At 36.4% G+C, this 19,488-nt stretch overlaps 1 protein-coding gene across 1 annotated transcript in view; it reads left to right on the top strand.

The window, feature by feature from the left end:
- LOC107601388 (sperm-specific antigen 2 homolog) overlaps positions 1–19,482 on the top strand; it is a 24,968-nt gene extending 5,486 nt beyond the window's left edge. The window contains 13 exon segments of the mRNA XM_016293556.1: positions 537–745; positions 6,507–7,137; positions 7,139–7,661; positions 9,080–9,140; positions 9,966–10,054; positions 10,949–12,511; positions 13,516–13,590; positions 13,755–13,870; positions 15,239–15,386; positions 16,351–16,416; positions 16,529–16,924; positions 17,998–18,126; positions 18,836–19,482. Of these exon segments, the coding sequence (XP_016149042.1) occupies positions 537–745; positions 6,507–7,137; positions 7,139–7,661; positions 9,080–9,140; positions 9,966–10,054; positions 10,949–12,511; positions 13,516–13,590; positions 13,755–13,870; positions 15,239–15,386; positions 16,351–16,416; positions 16,529–16,924; positions 17,998–18,105 (3,985 nt within the window). The 3' untranslated portion in view covers positions 18,106–18,126; positions 18,836–19,482.
- Positions 19,483–19,488: the final 6 nt, after the last annotated feature.

Genomic DNA, 19,488 nt, shown 5'->3' with positions numbered 1-19,488 from the left:
GCTCGTCAATTCTCTCTCTCTCTCTCTCTCTCTCTCTCTCTCTGCGTGTGTGTGAAACAAAGCGACGGCGAGTCGTGCGCCTTCACACTAGAGTTTATGGTACGTCAAATACAGGTGCATTGCACATCTTTTCAGATGAACTGAAAAATATCACAGATCACTTGATGGAGAGAGAAACTCTGAAGCGCTCAGTCAGAGTGTTCGGCGAGTGAAAATATATCTGTACTTATACTTAGCCTCCTACTCACACACTGGCGAGTAAAATCTGAGAATTTATCACTTTTTCATACTGTTAATGGTGCAGTAAAGTGCACCCTTTACCTTTTCAATTAATATCAATCGATATTAATATCAAAATATTAATATAAATATTAGCAGACATTTGAGGGGTTTTTTTACATTTAAAATGTAATCTGTGAAAGGTCACATAGTAAAGTTTTTTGAAGGTTTGTAAAGAATTGCTTGGGCAAACATCGATTGTCTGTTTGCATGTAGATGAAGGTGTGTGTCTTTAATAGTTGTTGTTTTGCCTGCAGCGTGTCAGAACTTCTGGACCTGTATGAGGAGGATCCAGAGGAGATCTTGTACAACCTCGGCTTCGGGCGTGAGGAGCCCGACATCGCCTCAAAAATCCCTTCTCGTTTCTTCAACTCCTCTTCTAGCGCCAAGGGCATCGACATCAAAGTTTACCTGGGAGCCCAGATTCAGCGCATGGAGCTGGAGAACCCAAACTACGCCCTGACAAGTATGTAGACCGTGCTGTCAACACGATCCACGGCATCTGATAGTACTTCAGCCCCCGTGGTTTACACCACCGTGCCTGTGCACGTTCAAAATCATGGAAGCATGAAAGGAAATATTAAATGTTGCAAGAAGGGGTGTAGCTTTACAGCATTTAGTAATTTCTATGTTTGTCCCGCTTTTTTATTTGAGAAATAATCATAGTTTCGTTTCGCTAGCCATGGTGCAAAGAAAAAACATTGTAGCCAGGCAACTGGACAACTTTTAAGTCAACACAAAGTCAAAATTGACTGTTTACTTTATTAATGCACGGTCTTATTGTACGCGTTATTCCAAATAAAAAAATGTTTGTCATAGAAATCTTTTATCAAATTAAGTTAATACGTTTGTCTACCTTTCGAAATTAATTTCCTTTTTGGCCCACATGCAAAACATTCTCCAATAACTCCGGGTTTTCTATTTTCCGCTCCTCGCTCACTCCCTGCTCATATTTGAAAGCAAAATTTGCACATTTACCTATCTACTACGTATTTCTGAATCATTTTTCATAATCTCTGTAATATTTCACAAATCTTTATTGTATTTTGTTTGCTTCTAGTCTATTAGTGTTGTTTTAATTAAATGCATATTTCTGACATGCAATCAATTTTAGTGATGAATGATATGTACATTTTCCATTGGTATTAATTACTGATATTACAAATTTTTTCTTTATTGTTATTATCATCAATTATTTAATTGTGCATGTTAGCTTAAAGTTAATCTTCAAAAATGGTTTAATAAATATTTAAATATTAAAAATGTTTTAACTAACGTGAATTATTATAGTATTATATAGTACCAAATATTAGTAAAGTTAAACTAATAAATTAAAATGAATAACTTCATAGATATTTTTAAAAAATTAATTACAAAAACATCAAAACTACTCAGACTTTAACTAAAAATGTAAAGTCTAATTCAAAATAATAACTAACTATAATTTATTTTTATAATTTTAAATAATATTTTTATAATAATAAATACTTTTTTGAGGTAGTAGTGACATTTTTATTATTTTATGTACTTTAACAGATTACACTTCAATTTAATGCTGCTTGTGGTGCAGAAAATTGGACACTTTACCTTTTAAATTTAAATATTAAAATACTACTATAACAGAATGTTAAATTAATATAAATTTATTTAAATAAACATTTAACAGTGCGAATCTCAAATTGTAAAACCACTGTTTTTATACTGTAGATTGTAAGATAATGATACAAATTCACTTGTATTACAATTAAAACACTTATTTTAAATGCTACATTTTGATAAAATAGTGTAGAATTTTTATTATCAGCCATTACATTAAAAATATTTATCTAAATATCGGTATCAGCCATAATTTTAATAACACTTCATCCTTAATTGCGTTATTGCTTGTTAACGTGGAGTCGGAGCGATCTTGGAGAACAGCACTTCTCACTAGACAGTCTTACGCTACTGGATGCATGTATCTAACCATAAAGAAGAAAGACAAAGACAGCCAGGCAAGAGTTGAGGGAAGTTGTGGTGCCTAAAGGAGAAGTGTGTTTGATTTTAAGATCACATTGCAGAAAGCTTTGTGCTCATTTTTCAATAACTATATATCTTCAAGCAAATGCTGAGCTCTGAGCCTTCCAACACTCGCTGATCAACAACGAGTGCTGTACAGACTCAGCTCAATAGAAGTAGAGCACAGCGAAGCCATTGTCCTCCATGGGCACAGAAACGAGAGGGAGAGACAGACGGCAGCAGAGAGAGAAAGTGTCATGCAGGCTGTGGCACAGCAGAGCTGATTCTGCCATCCGCTCACATCAGGATTCAGCCTGTGTGCCAGCTCTGTGCCAGCTTGTGTATTGGCCTACATTTGCATAATTCTCAATGAGCCAAGACAAAGCAGCGGAACAGGAAGAACCTGGGTGAGGGTAGGAATGTGTGAAGTCTGTAATAAGGCCTGGTTTTGTTTGCCTGTTTGATTGTGAGTGCACTGCTTTTGGCTTCAGGATTGTTTTGCAGCTTAGTTTTAGTAAGAGCTTGTGCACATTCGGCTGACTTTAGCTAGCCTGGCTTTGAACTATTGGGCCAAAATTTTAATTTTAATATCATTAATATTAAAGTCTCTCTGTCTGTCTTTGTATTTTTATTTATATGTATGTATATGTATGTTATTATAGTTAACTGAAGTTAAAACCATTAAAGGGGTCATATGATGTTGCTAAAAAAGGAGATTATTTTGTGTATTTGGTGTAATGAAATGTGTTTATGCAGTTTAAGGTTCAAAAAACACATTATTATGAGGGTAGGAATGTGTGAAGTAAATGTAAATGTAAAGTCTCTCTCTGTCTGTCTTTGTATTTTTATTTATATGTATGTTATTATAGTTAACTGAAGTTAAAACCATTAAAGGGGTCATATGATGTTGCTAAAAAAGGACATTATTTGGTGTATTTGGTGTAATGAAAAGGTTAAAAAAACACATTATTTTCCACATACTGTACATAATTTTTTCTCCTCTATGCCCCGCCTTTCTGAAACGCGTAGATTTTTACAAAGCTCATTGGTCTGAAAAGCGAGGTGTGCTCTGATTGGCCAGCTATCCAGTGCGTTGTGATTGGCCGAATACCTCAAGCGTGTGACGGAAATGTTATGCCCCTTACCATACTGCGATGCCGTGTCCCGGCCGGAGCGACGAGACAAAAACATTAAAACCAATTATAAACAAAGCATTTGTTGCATCCATTTGGGACATAATTATGGATTATAATGACTTATACTGTCTTTTTACTCGTTGAATCGTGCCGTGTAAACATAAAACCATGTCTGCATTTGTGATCAGAGAAATGACAAACAACAAGCGCTACTCTACACTACTCAAAACTCGCGTTTGAATCATAAGTGGCAAATTGTTTATATATAAAAAACTTACAGTCTGTGAGTCAGAACAGCCGGCATTGTAGTCTACTCTTCCAGGATCAGGAAACAGTCCTCCATAAAATGCGCTGCACACATCTGAACATTTGGGTTAAACTGTTCTGGAACAGTGTTGTAAATACAACTTAACCACTGATTTCTAGTCGTGTCCTCTTTTGGAAGGCCAAACAAAGAAGTTTCGCTTTCACAATGAAACACAGCGTCTTCACGACATGGCGGCAACAACAATACTACAGCGAGAATAAAAGTTACGCCTTCTTTCTTTGCGTGAACATTTGGGCGGCGTTATGCAAATCTTCCTACATAGTGATGTAGATATGTGGGGGCGTGTTAGAACGAGCCGTTTTAGGTAGGCGTGGTTGACTCTTAACTTTTATAAAGAATATCTCTTTGGATTTGAGACTTTAGTCTTTGCAACTTTACAGGTCTTCTTTATGCACCAAGAGCTTGTAACACTCCAAAGAGAAAGGAAAAATTTAAATTGCATCATATGACCCCTTTAAAAAAAAAGTTTTCATAATTTCAAAGAAAAGAAAAAAACGAATGAAATAAAATAGAAAAAAAAACTTAAACTATTTTTATTCCAGCTAGTGTCCAAGGTAACATTTATTATTTTAATTTTGTTTAACTTCAGGTACTAATTGAAAAACTAAAACTAATGAATAAAATTTAATAAACTATAACTATATAGACAAAGAACACAAAAAACTAATAAAACGCAACAAAATTGCTAAACCTAAAATTCAAGTGAAAACAGAAAATATAGAAAAATAAAATCTAATAAACTAATACATACATTTATATGTATATGTGTATAGCTTTTTGAATGTAGTTATTCACTGTTTATTATTTTGTTCATAAAATAACTAACTTTACTTTAAAATAGTAATAAATATATTTTTATACAACAATTTGTCACTTATGTAAATTAATTTAAATAAGTATTAATGTTATTGATAATGTTATTGATAATATAAGTACTTGTTACTTATTACATAGTACATTATATTAGTAATTACAGTAATTATTTACAGTAAGTAATTATTACAGCAATTATTTAATAAATTATTATTTATTTAATTATTTAGTAATTACAAGTTACAAATTACAAGTAATTACAATAAAGCAATTATTTAAGTAAATGATAAAATAATGAACTAGGAAACAAATTACGATCAATAGAGCAAATGGTAACACTTTATTTTAAGGTGTTCTTGTTACACGTTACATGTACTTACTGTTATAATAACAATAAATTATGCAATTGCATGCAAGTAACCCTAATCCTAACCCTAACCATATAGTAAAGTACATGTAGTTAGTTAATATTACTCAGTACTTAAATGTATAATTACACTGTAATAAGGACACCTTAAATTAAAGTGTAACCGAACAAATAATATTACTAACAGCAACAAGTCTATTAAGTTACTACTGCAGATGTTTTGAGATATATATATTTTTTTTTTCTGCCACTTGTTTATATTCACTTAAGACAAAACCAACCCACTAGGTGGGAATTTTGACCAAGAAGTATATGTGAATGTTTATTCACATTACAGTGAGGTGTTCTGTGGATTTGTTCTCCCATGTCTTGTTGACTTTTCTTACATACGTCTTGCTTCTTCCTCCACAAATGCTCATCTGTGGGGGCTGTGATCTCGAATCAGACATGCTTGTCCTTCTCTCACAGAAAGCCACGCTCTCTGTTCCTCTTTTCTTTTTCTGGCACATGTCCTGCCAGCCGTTCCCGAACACTGACTCAGACAGCCTGGCTGCATTGCAGGAGATAAATGAAGACTATTGATATCTGAGCAGCACACATCACTGGCTTGTTATCACTTGTTATCATTCCATTACATGCCTGCAGTATTGTCAAATCCTTTTCCTTTATGTCTGCCAGAACAAATGACGAGCTTGATGTTGATAAAGACCATCAAGTCACACAAAAGTTGCCGTGTTTTGTACAGGATCTCGTTTTTGCAACGGGAAGCTTTGACATTTTTGAGTTTTCCAGATCGCACGGATTCTTATTGGAATGACTAAATTTTGTTCGCCAGATTTTGTAGAACAACGGTATATATGACCAGACCTTAAACAGAAACGGTTCTCGACTCTTTTTGAATCTGACAGGATTACCTGCGGTTTTGGTGAGCAAATTTGAGCAGTCTAATTTGAAATGCAGTTAATCCATTTCAGAAATTATTTTATTTGTCAGTTATCATTCATTCGTTTGTTCGTTCATTTATTTGTTGAAGCTCTATACAATTCAGAATATATTATAGTATATTATATTACAGTATATTATATGCAATCTATTATTTATTGAGTATTAATATGAAAAAAATACAATATTAACAACAACAATTATATATTTTATAATATTATTATATTAATATATTATTCTTTGTTTAAAGCCCTAAAATACATTATAGTTTATGTTAATGTCAAAATATATTATATACAATATTAACAAAAACAACAATATAATATTATATGATACAATATAATACAATAAAATAATATATAATATAATAATTGTATAGCCTAATAACAATTGTGTTGTTGTTATTATTATAATTTTTGTATATTAATGTACAATTAATATTTTTTATTTCTTGAAGTTTTTTTTTTAATTGCCGTAGCAATTGCAGGAAACACTGCTTAAAGTTGACCGTTTCTCTAGTGTTTTCTATTGTTTCTGTTTTAATTTCTTTAATTTTTCTCTTTTTTTTCTTGAGTAAATAAAAGTTGCCGTTGGAAGCAAGCAGGAAATTGTCTATTCTAAATCTCTCCTTCTTTTTCTGTAGGTCGGTTCCGTCAAACAGAAGTTCTGGCCACGGTGGCAAACGTCTTCTCTGAGATCTACTCCCAAGTGTCTGGAAGACCCATGGAGAGAATCGGCAGCGGCGACACAGAGACTAAAACCCACTCTCCATTAAAAAGGAATAATTCAGCACTAAATGCAGCCAAGATCCTAAAACGGAACATTACGAAACAGAACCTGCTGGCCTCTGTCATGGAAGGAGCAGCCAAACAGCTTTCAGCGTCTGACGCTGACAACACGGAAGGTGCAAATTCTGACGTACGGGCCGGACTGATGGATACCGAGCACAAACTACAGCAGAAAGGCTTTAGGAAAAAAGATTCATCTCTGGCCACAGTGACCGAAGAGGCCCAGCAAAGTATCTCAGAGGCTTCAGTCAACGGAGACGTCCCAGAACCTTTGCCCAAAGACTCTACGTTAATGAATGGTGACCACTCCACTGAGACACCAGCTCCGGATAAAGACGTGCCACTTTCCCCTGTCCAGGTGAGCATCAGTCGGGTGTCCGACGAGAGTGACTTCAAGATACTTGAGCACCAGGACACCATCACTTCCACCCTAGATAACGAACCATCCAACCTGTTGCCCAACCCACACATAGCCCACCTACTCAGCCAATTCAGCACTAAATGCAGCCAAGATCCTAAAACGGAGCATTACGAAACAGAACCTGCTGGCCTCTGTCATGGAAGGAGCAGCCAAACAGCTTTCAGCGTCTGACGCTGACAACACGGAAGGTGCAAACTCTGACGTACGGGCCGGACTGATGGATACCGAGCACAAACTACAGCAGAAAGGCTTTAGGAAAAAAGATTCATCTCTGGCCACAGTGACCGAAGAGGCCCAGCAAAGTATCTCAGAGGCTTCAGTCAACGGAGACGTCCCAGAACCTTTGCCCAAAGACTCTACGTTAATGAATGGTGACCACTCCACTGAGACACCAGCTCCGGATAAAGACGTGCCACTTTCCCCTGTCCAGGTGAGCATCAGTCGGGTGTCCGACGAGAGTGACTTCAAGATACTTGAGCACCAGGACACCATCACTTCCACCCTAGATAACGAACCATCCAACCTGTTGCCCAACCCACACATAGCCCACCTACTCAGCCAGCCCAGAGACTCGTTTGAAATGGAGGAGGTACGGTTCTCTCTTGCTTCCACTTTAACAAAACAATCCTCCCTGCTTTTCCTTGTCCAGTTCTCACGCCGACAATCATCTCCAAGCTTCTCCTAAAGTTTTTTTTGTTGTAAAAACAGCAGAGGGTCATGACACTCCAAGCTAAAAATAAGTAGGGAACATGGAGCGCCTGGAGGATGTTCTGGGGATTATGGTTTTGCCTTTGATAATGTTAAAGCATGCTACTGGATCCTGATAGCAGACAATGTTCATCAGTGATACTCAAGTCCGGCTTGCCGCAAGTTTATCAGTGGCCAACACCATGGCCTCCAAAACTTACATTTAAAGCTGAAGTGTGCAGTTTTTGACGCTAAAATATTTCCTCCTACCATTTTCTGCTATTTAGCATTGCTTTCAACATAAAAGTAAAAGTTCTTTACTCATTTTGAGTTTGATATTATATTATGCACTTTAGTTGAGCAAGTGAATCATCTGAGCTGATTCTGTCCATGATTCAGAAAGATGACTCCTGCACACATTTCAGTCTGATTTGTGATGCGATTCGACTGTTTCAATAAAAATATTATCAGTTTTTTAAGCCCTATACTACTCTTATATTATATTGTATTAAAATTTTTGTATATCAATATTGCTGCTTATTTATTCATTTATTAGTAGTATTTTTTAATACAGTATTTTATTAGCAGGAAGCATATATTATATTATTATATTATATATTATAAGAATTGAATAGTCAAAAATAATAATTGTAATTTACTATTATTAGAAAATAACAATAGTAATAATAAATATAATTTTTAATATCAGTGTGCAATTAATATTGGTACTGCTTATTTATTTATTAGTAGTATTTTTTTATACAGGATTTTTTTTTTAGCAGGAAACATTGCATGGTTTTGAAACCATGCAATCTTTTTTGAAAAAAGAATTTCTTGTGCTCAGTGGAGCACAAAAGATGATATTTTGATAAATGTCTTGTTTTTGCACATGTAATTAAAGTCAGTGTACAGTGTACTCCAAGTATTTATTTAGTGCTCTGCAGAAGCAAGTCAGTAAGTCATATAGGTTTGGACCAACATGAGGGTGAGTAAATAATGACACTTTTAATTTTTGGTTGAGTTAAGACAATTACAAGTAAACCACTTGTTACACTGTAACTTTGTCTCTTATAGCTCTATTTGTTTGAGCATCCCGACACGGTATGATATAGTAACACTGGCTCGACCTATAGTGTGAGTTTGGGGTGTGACTGTTTGTTTGTCCAAAAACCCAGTACTTTTATCAGGTCATTTTATATGCTGGCCTCTGGTCATACTGCATTTTCTAACGATGGCTCATGAGTTGCATAATTTGAGTATCTAAAAATGGTGTAATTTTCAAGTGTCAAGTCAGACTGGTAATGATCGATTTCTTTGCAGTTGCAGAGTAATGAGGATGAAGCTCTTCCTGGTCCTGGTGGCATGTCTCAAGCTGGCAGCGGTAAGTGTGGATGGACTGCGGTTATCAGTCACACTACCAGGAAACCGAATGTGTATTTGTGTCAAAAGCTATATGCCATTTTGAATCAAAATAAATATCATGTAAAAGAGACTTCTTAGCAACAGGTTGTGTTAGTTTGGCTATGGTATTGTTTACAACATCTGTGAGATTTGGATTGCTATATTAGGCTTTTTTTTTTTGATTGTATTGAGTTAAGAAAAAAATGCTTTCAGACTCATTCCTCTTGAGAACGCAACGACCGTGTGATCAAATCCGGTTGTCTTTCCCTAAAGAAAAACACAGACACTCTTTCCAAGAACGCAGAGGAAGACATATCTTATTTAAACACTAGACATAGCTGCCTTACAGCCCAGCCCTAAAGAGCTGAAGGAGACTTTAATATGTGTTTTAGATCAAGTATGGATCAAGTCTGCCCTCGTGTGGTAGAATTCAGTAGATGTTCACTATTCAAGTATGTAGAAGAATTCTGGCTTCAAGTTAAGTTTTATCAATAGCATGTGTGTCATTATGAAGATTTCAAAATAAAATATTTGAGCCATAATTATGTTCTGTCTTAAGCAACATTGTGCTACCACAAAGCTTTATTTGTATTCAAACGTTCCTCAAAGTAGGTTATGGAATTACATTAAAACAGCGATATGAAAACAAAAATAGGTGGCAGACTGAACCTAAATAATTAGATATAAGCCTTAAAACTCATAAGCATTAATTATAATAACTGGCTTGATTTTTGAGAAGTCTTTGACTGCTGGGAAATCAGTCAGTCACACTCAGTTTTGGTGCTCACGTTGTGTCTCCCTATAGAGAGGTTATTGAGGACTGCCAGCCAGCAGTCTGACAGCAGTGGGTTTGCAGAGGACCTAATCACAGACGGTTTGGTTAATCACCTGAAGGTACGTGAGTGTGGGCATAACCATCTGGGCTCTATACAGCCTATGAATACAAAAATTGTCATTCTCCTCGAACCCAGTAAAAAAAAAAAAAAAAAAATTTGTTTGAATTTAACTTGCACTGATATCAAAAAGTATGAAAACTTAATATAATTTAAAAGTTTTATATATATATATTTAAAATATTTTACAATAGGAAAATTATTATTATTATTATTTTAAAAATGAGTATTTTTAATTATTTATGTATTATTTATATAACTATATTCTGTAAAATACAAATTATATGAATAATAATCAAATAAATTAGCAGTGCCTCCATTTAAATGAAATGTAATAAAGTGTTTTTTTTCTGAATATATTTGCCACCGAAATCTCAAATTCCATTAAATGTAAATAAACCAAATTTGCACTTAGCTATGTTATAAAAGATATTATAGAATAAAATGCAGATGTTTGTTATACTTATTGGTTTAAACTACGTTTTATTAAAAACGGATGTTCCCAACCTCATTAATATTGTCTAGTAATTTATGAACATGCTTTCTGGCTACTAGTAATACAAAGCGTGCGAATATTGACTTAAATAAGTTACATAGGAATATCTAGTTTTTCATAGGAATATGAATATGTTGTAAGTAGTGGACGTTGTCATGGTCTAACCCAGCATTTGGTATCTCTGAAATCTTGGTATCCTCTAAATCTTAAAATAATTTCTTGAAATGATGAATTAAGATGTACCAGAACTTAAAATTGTGGCATATGTGTTCATAGGGGAATTTACAAAACATAAACGAGGACAAAAATAAATTGCTGGGTTCTTTCAACATCAACGTTTCTAAGAACCAGTCCTTCATTGGATAATGGAAGTGAAACTTCTCTCTTGAATTTTCTTAGGTACAAGAAAGCTCAGATAGTTGTGACAGCGAAACCACAGTGACATCACATGCAGGAGAAGTCCGCACACCCACAGCATTGGAGTACCCCAACTTTGAGAGGTTGCGGGGTGAGGAAGCCCATCCTCAGTCCAACAAAGGAACATTTAGCCAGAGTGGAGCCAACCGAGAAGTCCCTGAGATCAGCAGCCTCCAGATTCCCAATTCAGACTCTGACAATATTAGCACCAATGGACTGCTTCTTTCTCCTGACTCTGATAGGGCTTCCATAGTTGAATTCAATTTCACCACAGCGCAAAAACCCACCACAGACTCTCCAGAAGTAGATTTGAGTACAATGGTAGATCCTGCAACAGTTTCCATCTTGGATGTAGCTCATGAAGGCAACATATCACAGCCTGGTTTAGGCATAGATCTAGACTCCTCTGAGGATTTACGTCCATCCTCTGGACCAGAGTCTTCAGATCTTCCAGAGTCTTCAGATCTTAAGCAATGCAACCCTACGACTCAAAGAAGACAAATGGCCCTCCAAACAGTCCATCAGAGGTCATCCTCTATGGACGAGGAACGTCCCGGCCGAGTATGGGTGAGGGACAGGAACTTGCTAAGGGAAAGCTTGGAGAGGAATCCTTTAAGGAGATCTAGCTCCCTCCCAACATCTCAGCTCAGCCCAGCTCGAGTGGTCACCTCCATGCGAATCCAACTCGGAAAGGGTTCGGTCAAGCACTGTACCCCACCCTCGTACTCGTACCGCTACGACGAAGAGAATCGCAGTGACCGAGAAGAAGTGGATTCCATTAGGGAAGAAGATGAAGTAGATCATGCTGGTGGCCAATCAACTCTCTTAAATTCTGCTCCAGCAGGTGGTTTAAAGACGGGCAGGGGAACACCACCACACCTTCTCAACGTACCCCAGCATCTGACTCGCTCTTCCAGCTCACTTTATAGTGTCCCTGCAGACTGGCCTCAGAGGCCCTTGGGAGAAGGTCCAAACTGGAGCACATGTAGCGTCCCAAACCTTAATCAATTTACAGGTCCGGGCCACCCTCCTCCTCATGGGTCCTTCTACTCTCCACATCAAGGAGTGGCCTACAACTCCTCGTACCCTACCAGACTTCCCCACCACAATCCCTATCCACAACCACAGAGCTCACCTTATCCTCAACCTCTTCAGAGCAATGCATTTACTCCAGCACAGGGGGCGCCATTTACACCCCAGCACAATATGCATTATGCTCATCCGCACAGTGCTCCTTACAGCCCATTCTACTCACCTTATCACATTCCTCAGGGAGCTCCCTACGGCCCCTCGTTGAACATGCACGGCAGCCCATATCAACCTCACGTCTCTCTCGCGCAATCCCACAGCGCCCCCTACAGTCTGGGCTACAACGGTTCTCCTCATCACCCTGGCGCCCTATACAGTCATCCATACTATCCATCTCCCCCCTTCCCTTGCTCTTTTGAGACGCCTCCTGCCCCCGTACCTGCGATGGGCAGCACAGAGATGCAGCTCAGGAGGGTCCTGCATGACATTCGTGGGACAATGCAGAATCTTGGTCAGGTAAGAACTGCCAAAATTCTTTGTATACTTATGTATTACATGACCTGATTTCATGACTCTCTAAACAATCTTAACCTGTGGTAAATGTGGTTATTAATGAGGCTGTGCCTGCCATGCTCATATATTTGCATGGGCTGAACTGTTTTGTTATTTACACATAACAGTGATTGGAAACATGGAGTGGGATGTGTCCCAAACAAGTCGAGACGAGAAAGAACTTCTTAAGGAATGTTGCTAGTGAAGTGGAATTGAGATGTTTATGATTACCAAGCAGTGTTGCAACTAGTATTGATTTTAATATAATATTATTAAAATTGATACTAGCTGCAACACTGTTTGGTAATCGTGATAATCAAAATCAGCATTTTTTGTTGTATTTTATTATTATTATTAATAATAATAATAATAATAGTGACAATAATAATAATAATAATAATGCTGTTATTACATAAATACAATTACATTTATTCTTATATATTTATAAATAAATACTTTCAAAATCAAAACAGAAAATCATCAAAGGATTTTTTTATTTGTGTTTATGGTATTTCACTCTGTTTAAAACTGTTGTGCTGCTTAATATCTGTGGAAATATATTTTTGTCAAGATTCTTTGATTTAAAAAAAACAGCATACTGTAGATTTTAAATGGAAATTAGAAATCATTTGTATCAATGTTATGTCTTAACTGTTACTTTTGATCAATTAAATGCATCCTTGCTGAATTAAAATGTATTAATTAAAACAATCTGTCATATACACTTATACATATGATACACACATATACATGTCTGGTAAGCCTCTGACCTGTAATAACTGTTTTGTTTTGCACAGTAATATATCTGCATAAAGTAGAACAAGGAAGTGTGTTCTGTTTTTTTGCGAATCCCACCCGAAATGCAAATAATAAGCCGAGTCAGCATTCTGCATTATCCTGGGCTCAGTTTAGACATGCTTTTCCTGTGTGACTCATAAGCCATAACCGATCTGTGGTTTTGTTGGCAGAGCTCATCCGTGCATGGAGGGGACACACCCATTGACAGGATCAGTACACCGCGCTCTGTCCAACCGCTTTATGAGGTACATCATTTCCCAAAGATGAAGCAGTCACATGCTAGTTCTTTTTCATAAACCTGAGTTGCGTCACTAGAAGCCTCTAATGAAATTGAGATGCTCATATAGCTTGTGCATGAGTAGTCTTTAACTCATTATTTTTGTCCCTACTGACTTGCTGTGTGCTGCAGGAGCTCCAGATGCGGCGTAGGAGTCTGAACGTCTTCCGGACTCAGATGATGGATCTGGAGCTGGCTCTCATGAGACAGCAGTCTATGGTCTTCCAGCATCTTAATCCAGATGAGAGGTGAGGAACTCATAGGTCCCCAAATCACAAGCCACAAAGAGCAAAAGCTCTTTGGTCTAGAAGGTCTAGAAAGCCAAAAACCTGTTCTTTTTGTGGCATATATCAGGGGTCTGAGGACCACAAAGAAATTAAGAAAAAATATAATACAAAATCTATTTTGTACCATAAATGATGTTAAGTAAAGAGTTAAATGTTTTATTTTTTTACATTCACCAAAATAATAAACTCAATCCTTAAAAAGAACAAACCGTGAATACTCAACTTAAAGTCCGCGTGAACCAGAAGTTGCTGCCGACTTTATTTCGGTGTAGTGACGTATTTCCATCTGAAACGGAATATTGAATAGAGGGCATGGTTTTATGTTTGCGCTCCTCCTCTCTGTCTCTCACTCATAGCAATCTAATGGTTAGAGGGGTGTGTTTAGAAGGATATTCTGCCCAAGGCGTCAAACTGACGTCATCGGAGAAGGAATGCCATTCCAGAGCGGAAGTAAATGTTCAGATTTTGATTAAAGATTACGAAGACAAACAATCTTTTTCAGAGGATTAACTTGCACGGATTAATTGTTTACATCAAGACTAGCAATGCACGCTAGTAAAGTAAATAAAGTAAATTTTGATTTCATGCGGACTTTAAGATTATGTATATGTTTGCACCATGGTTATAATGTCTAATAAAAATATAAATATTATATTAATTGCCTGTTGTACTACATGCCGAAAGGCGGATATAGCCATAAAGTAATCATTAAACAAAGAACCCTAAAATGTGTAAACAAATCATAAATACTAATGATTTATCGGCATATCAGAATGATTTCTGAAGGAGAATCACGTGACACTGAAGACTGGAGTAATGATGCTGAAAATTTAGCTGTGCCGTCACCGGAATACATTATATTTTAAAACATATTAAAATAAAAAACACCTATTTTTAATTTGAATAATATTTCACTGTTTAAACAATATTATGTTTTAAATTTCCTGTAGCACTGAATAAAAAGACAGATATAGCAATACATCAATCGTAAAACAAATGATCCTAAAATGTGTGAACAAAATATAAATACACTGTAAAAATGCAGTTTTCTTATTACTTTAACAAAAAATTAAGTTATATGTAATTCAGCGTAATAATTGCATATTAATTATTACGCTGAATTACTTAGTAATTACTTAGAATTAGTTACGCAATAACTAATAATAATTAGTTATTGCTTTTCTGTATCAACCTTAAATTCATATGATCGTTGCCTCCTCGAATAGCGACTTGTCAAGTATTTACTGCCTGTTCACCAAACTGTGATCAAAACCGAACTGTGAGAAACTTGAATCCTTGCATCTTTTATTGGGGTTTGTGATGTTGCAGGCGGGAGGCAGAACAACTTCAAGCACTGCGGTCTGCTGTCAGGCTGGAGCTACAAGAGTTGGAGCTGCAGTTGGAAGATCGTCTGCTCTCCCTGAATGAACAGATGCGCAGCAGCTCGCAGCACAGCAACCTCTACCGTCACCACATGGTCAGTGCATGTAATGGCAACTTCCACATAATGAATTAAAACTGTAATTATGACGTAATGGCATAGCTTAGACATATTCTGCTTTACCTAATATGCAATCTAAAGTATTTTTCTGTTAGATGGTAATAGAACAAAACATTTATTTCTCATTTTATTATAACCTCTCAGGATTGGAAGTACAGACTAGTCTAAATGTGAATTCCAGTGTGAATTTCACTAAATCTGATATATTTAGAATAACCATAAACAGACATTACATTGTGATTGTGTAATATCTAAAACATTGTTGAGTTAAATTTACAGAAACAATAACTATCACTGTTCTACACCATTAGTTGATGCACAATTTTGGTCACACCCTTAGCACAGACTGAAATGGGAAAACTAGTCAAGTGAAGAGTACAGTTTAAACCTTTGTGGTCAGTAAGATTTTTTTTGTTTATCTTTTTTTTTTTTTAAGTTATTAATTTTGAGCAGGGATGTATTAAAATTGATCAAGAGTAAAGACAACTTTGAAGTCACAAATATTTTTTGTTTATTAATCAGAGAATCCTGAAAACCAAATGTATCATGGTTTTCACAAAAATATTAAGCTGCACATCTGTTTTCAACATTGATAATAATTTTTCTAGTTTCTTGACTAAAAATGTTTCTTGAGCAGCGAATAAGCATATTAGAATTATTTCTGGAGACACTTGTGACACTAAAGACTGGAGTAATGATGCTGAAAATTCAGCTTTGTGTCACAGGAATAAATTATATATTTTAAAATGTATTCGAATAAAAAGCAGTTATTTTAAACTGTAATAATATTTCACATTATTACTATATTTTTGTAAGTAAACGCAGCCTTGGAGAGCATAAGAGACTTCTTTCAAAAACAATAACAATTTTACAGACTTCAAACTTTTGATTTGTACTGTTGATGTTTTTTAACCTTTAGTAACAGATGTGTGTCTCGCAGGGCATGCACAGAGGTCACAGCATGGAAAGCCTGTCTAATTCTTCTGCACTGCGGGCCATGGAGCCGGTGAGTGGATTATTCTCATGTTACAGGGTCCTGTATCAGATATCATCTGCATGCCTTATTCTACTCTCAATTTCCTCTCATCCATTATAAATTCTTGCATGTGAATGTACAGGTGACCGACCTCCTGAAGGAGCAATTGTACCTTCAATCTGAACTGGGATATGAAGCTGTCACACCCAGTTCAGGCCGTTCATCGAGGGCATCCAGCCCTGGAAGACTCAACCAGACGCTCGAGTCTTGCTCTTCTTCCCAGCAGAGAGGCAGCGTTTACCGGGCCACCATTAATCTCACACCCACTGTCCCTCCACGGCCTGGAATGGAGGTTGCTCGGCCCGTTTCTCCAGAGAGAATGGAGGAGAGCATGACACCTGCTACCTTGGAGTTGTGCAGAGATGAGGACGAGATGTCACTGGATGGTCGCAGGAGCAGGACGACAGAGGACTACAGTCCCACCGAATGGAGGAGTAGAAGTGGAGGGAATGGTGACCTGCAACATCTCATACAGGAGGTGAGAGAACTAATACAGTTACCCTGATAAGAGGACTAAAATACAGCATTGCCAACAGCTAATATTAAGAAATATCTGACAGCTAAATGCCACAAATCAGAATTGTATGGTCTTATTTTCACCAAATATTTTTTTTTAAAGAAGATAAGACTTTTTATCTCACAGTTCTGACTTTTTCTACAATTCTGAGTTTGTATCTCTCAATTCTCAGAATTGTGAGATATTCTCTTTCAATTCTGTAAAGAAAAGGCTGAATTGTGAGATATAAACACTCAATTCTGTAAAGAAAAGGCTGAATTTGCTAGATATCAACACTCAATTCTGTAAAGAAAAGGCTGAATTTGCTAGATATCAACACTCAATTCTGTAAAGAAAAGGCTGAATTTGCTAGATATCAACACTCAATTCTGTAAAGAAAAGGCTGAATTGTGAGATATAAACACTCCATTCTGTAAAGAAAAGGCTGAATTGCAAGATATAAACACTCAATTCTGTAAAGAAAAGCCTGAATTGCGAGATATAAACACTCAATTCTGTAAAGAAAAGGCTGAATTGTGAGATATAAACACTCCATTCTGTAAAGAAAAGGCTGAATTGTGAGATATAAACACTCCATTCTGTAAAGAAAAGGCTGAATTGTGAGATATAAACACTCCATTCTGTAAAGAAAAGGCTGAATTGTGAGATATAAACACTCCATTCTGTAAAGAAAAGGCTGAATTGTGAGATATAAACACTCAATTCTGTAAAGAAAAGCCTGAATTGCGAGATATAAACACTCAATTCTGCAAAGAAAAGCCTGAATTGCAAGATATAAACAATCAATTCTGTAAAGAAAAGCCTGAATTGTGAGATATAAACACTCAATTCTGCAAAGAAAAGCCTGAATTGTGAGATATAAACACTCAATTCTGTAAAGAAAAGCCTGAATTGCAAGATATAAACAATCAATTCTGTAAAGAAAAGCCTGAATTCGAGTCCCTATGTTGAATTTTAGGTCTTACAGTATATTTAGTGTTTGATTTCCTGCCTTTAATGCAGACTAACATAATTTCTTATTCATCCTCCCGCAGATTAAAGAAAGTATCGCACATGAAATCAGGCAGGAGATTGTGAACGAGCTTCTGGCTGCTGTGTCACCGCATAGATCTCCTCTCCCGGCCAGGAAGCCCCCTGTGTAAGCATCATAACAGAGGATGGAGGTTGGTTTTGATGGATCACATTATGCTCAATACAGAACTGTTGATCTGTTGAATCTAAGATGTATACGTTAACTTGTTGAAATAAGTCTCTTATGCTTACCAAAGCTGCATTTATTTGATTACAGCACAGTAAAAACATAGTATTGCGACATATTACTAGTTTAAAAGACGGTTTTCTATTTTAATGTTTTAAAATGTAATTTATTCCTGTGATGGCAAAGCTGAGTTTTTAGCACCATTACTCCAGTCTTCCCTGTCACATGATCCTTCCGAAATCATTCTAATATGCTGATTTGGTGCTAAAGTAATATTTCTTGTTAAAAAAAAAAAGTCACTTGAAAATATTCAGCATTTTATCCACTATTTGTGTGGGCTGTGTAATTTTACTCTCAATAGAAGGCAGTAGGCAGGCAGCGCACTAGGTTTTGGAACAATCTTATCAATCAATATCACTGGTTTGTTGTTTTTAGCACCATTACTCCAGTCTTCCCTGTCACATGATCCTTCCGAAATCATTATAATATGCTAATTTGGTGCTAAAGTAATATTTCTTGTTAAAAAAAAAAGTCACTTGAAAATATTCAGCATTTTATCCACTATTTGTGTGGGCTGTGTAATTTTACTCTCAATAGAAGGCAGTAGGCAGGCAGCTCACTAGGTTTTGGAACAATCTTATCAATCAATATCACTGGTTTGTTTCCTTCGGCAGGTGAAGAAGAAGTAAATCCTGTGAAATGGTCAAAACGAACACTGGTTAAAGCTTTGCACTGAGAACGGCCCAGCACCTCTCTCTGGTTCGGTCTGTGAAGCCCTTCCAGACTCCACTGCTTCTGGACTTTAGAGCTGCAGGGAATCTGCTTATGCGTTCGAGTCCAGATTCCACATTTGCGGTGGTTGAGATCTTCCACTGTCCGAATCCGCAAAGGGCACGCAGCTTATTGTGGTATCCGTCTGGTACATATTGCTGCAATGTAATGAATCTTTTGGGATGTATTTAACTATGTGATGCAGGTCTTGTTGGATGGTTGCAGCGGTTGAAAAGATTTGTGGGAGACTAAAGTTTTCTGTGTGAGTGTGTCTTTGTCTGTCTAGGACAAAAATGTCTACTGTAATCAGAATTGTTTTCTAATTCAGCCTCTGTGAGGAACTAACTGTGCAATAAACTTTTTTCTCTCAAACTTGAACTGACCAATCACAACCACTGTTCTGCTCAAATGCACACTGCTGTCTTCATTTCCTGTTGATGGTCTATCACATACTGTATGTATAGACACTTAAGACACTTAAGCCTTCAAAGCACATTCATAAACATACTGTCCCGTGAGAAGAAAAAGCACTAAATACTCTTTATATATATATATA

This window comes from Sinocyclocheilus grahami, unplaced genomic scaffold (assembly GCF_001515645.1).
Source record: "Sinocyclocheilus grahami isolate Dianchi unplaced genomic scaffold, SAMN03320097.WGS_v1.1 scaffold304.1, whole genome shotgun sequence".
In the NCBI taxonomy this organism is placed as follows: domain Eukaryota; kingdom Metazoa; phylum Chordata; class Actinopteri; order Cypriniformes; family Cyprinidae; genus Sinocyclocheilus; species Sinocyclocheilus grahami.
Note: the sequence above shows the minus strand (reverse complement) of the source record. Positions and strands in the feature narration are given on the sequence as shown.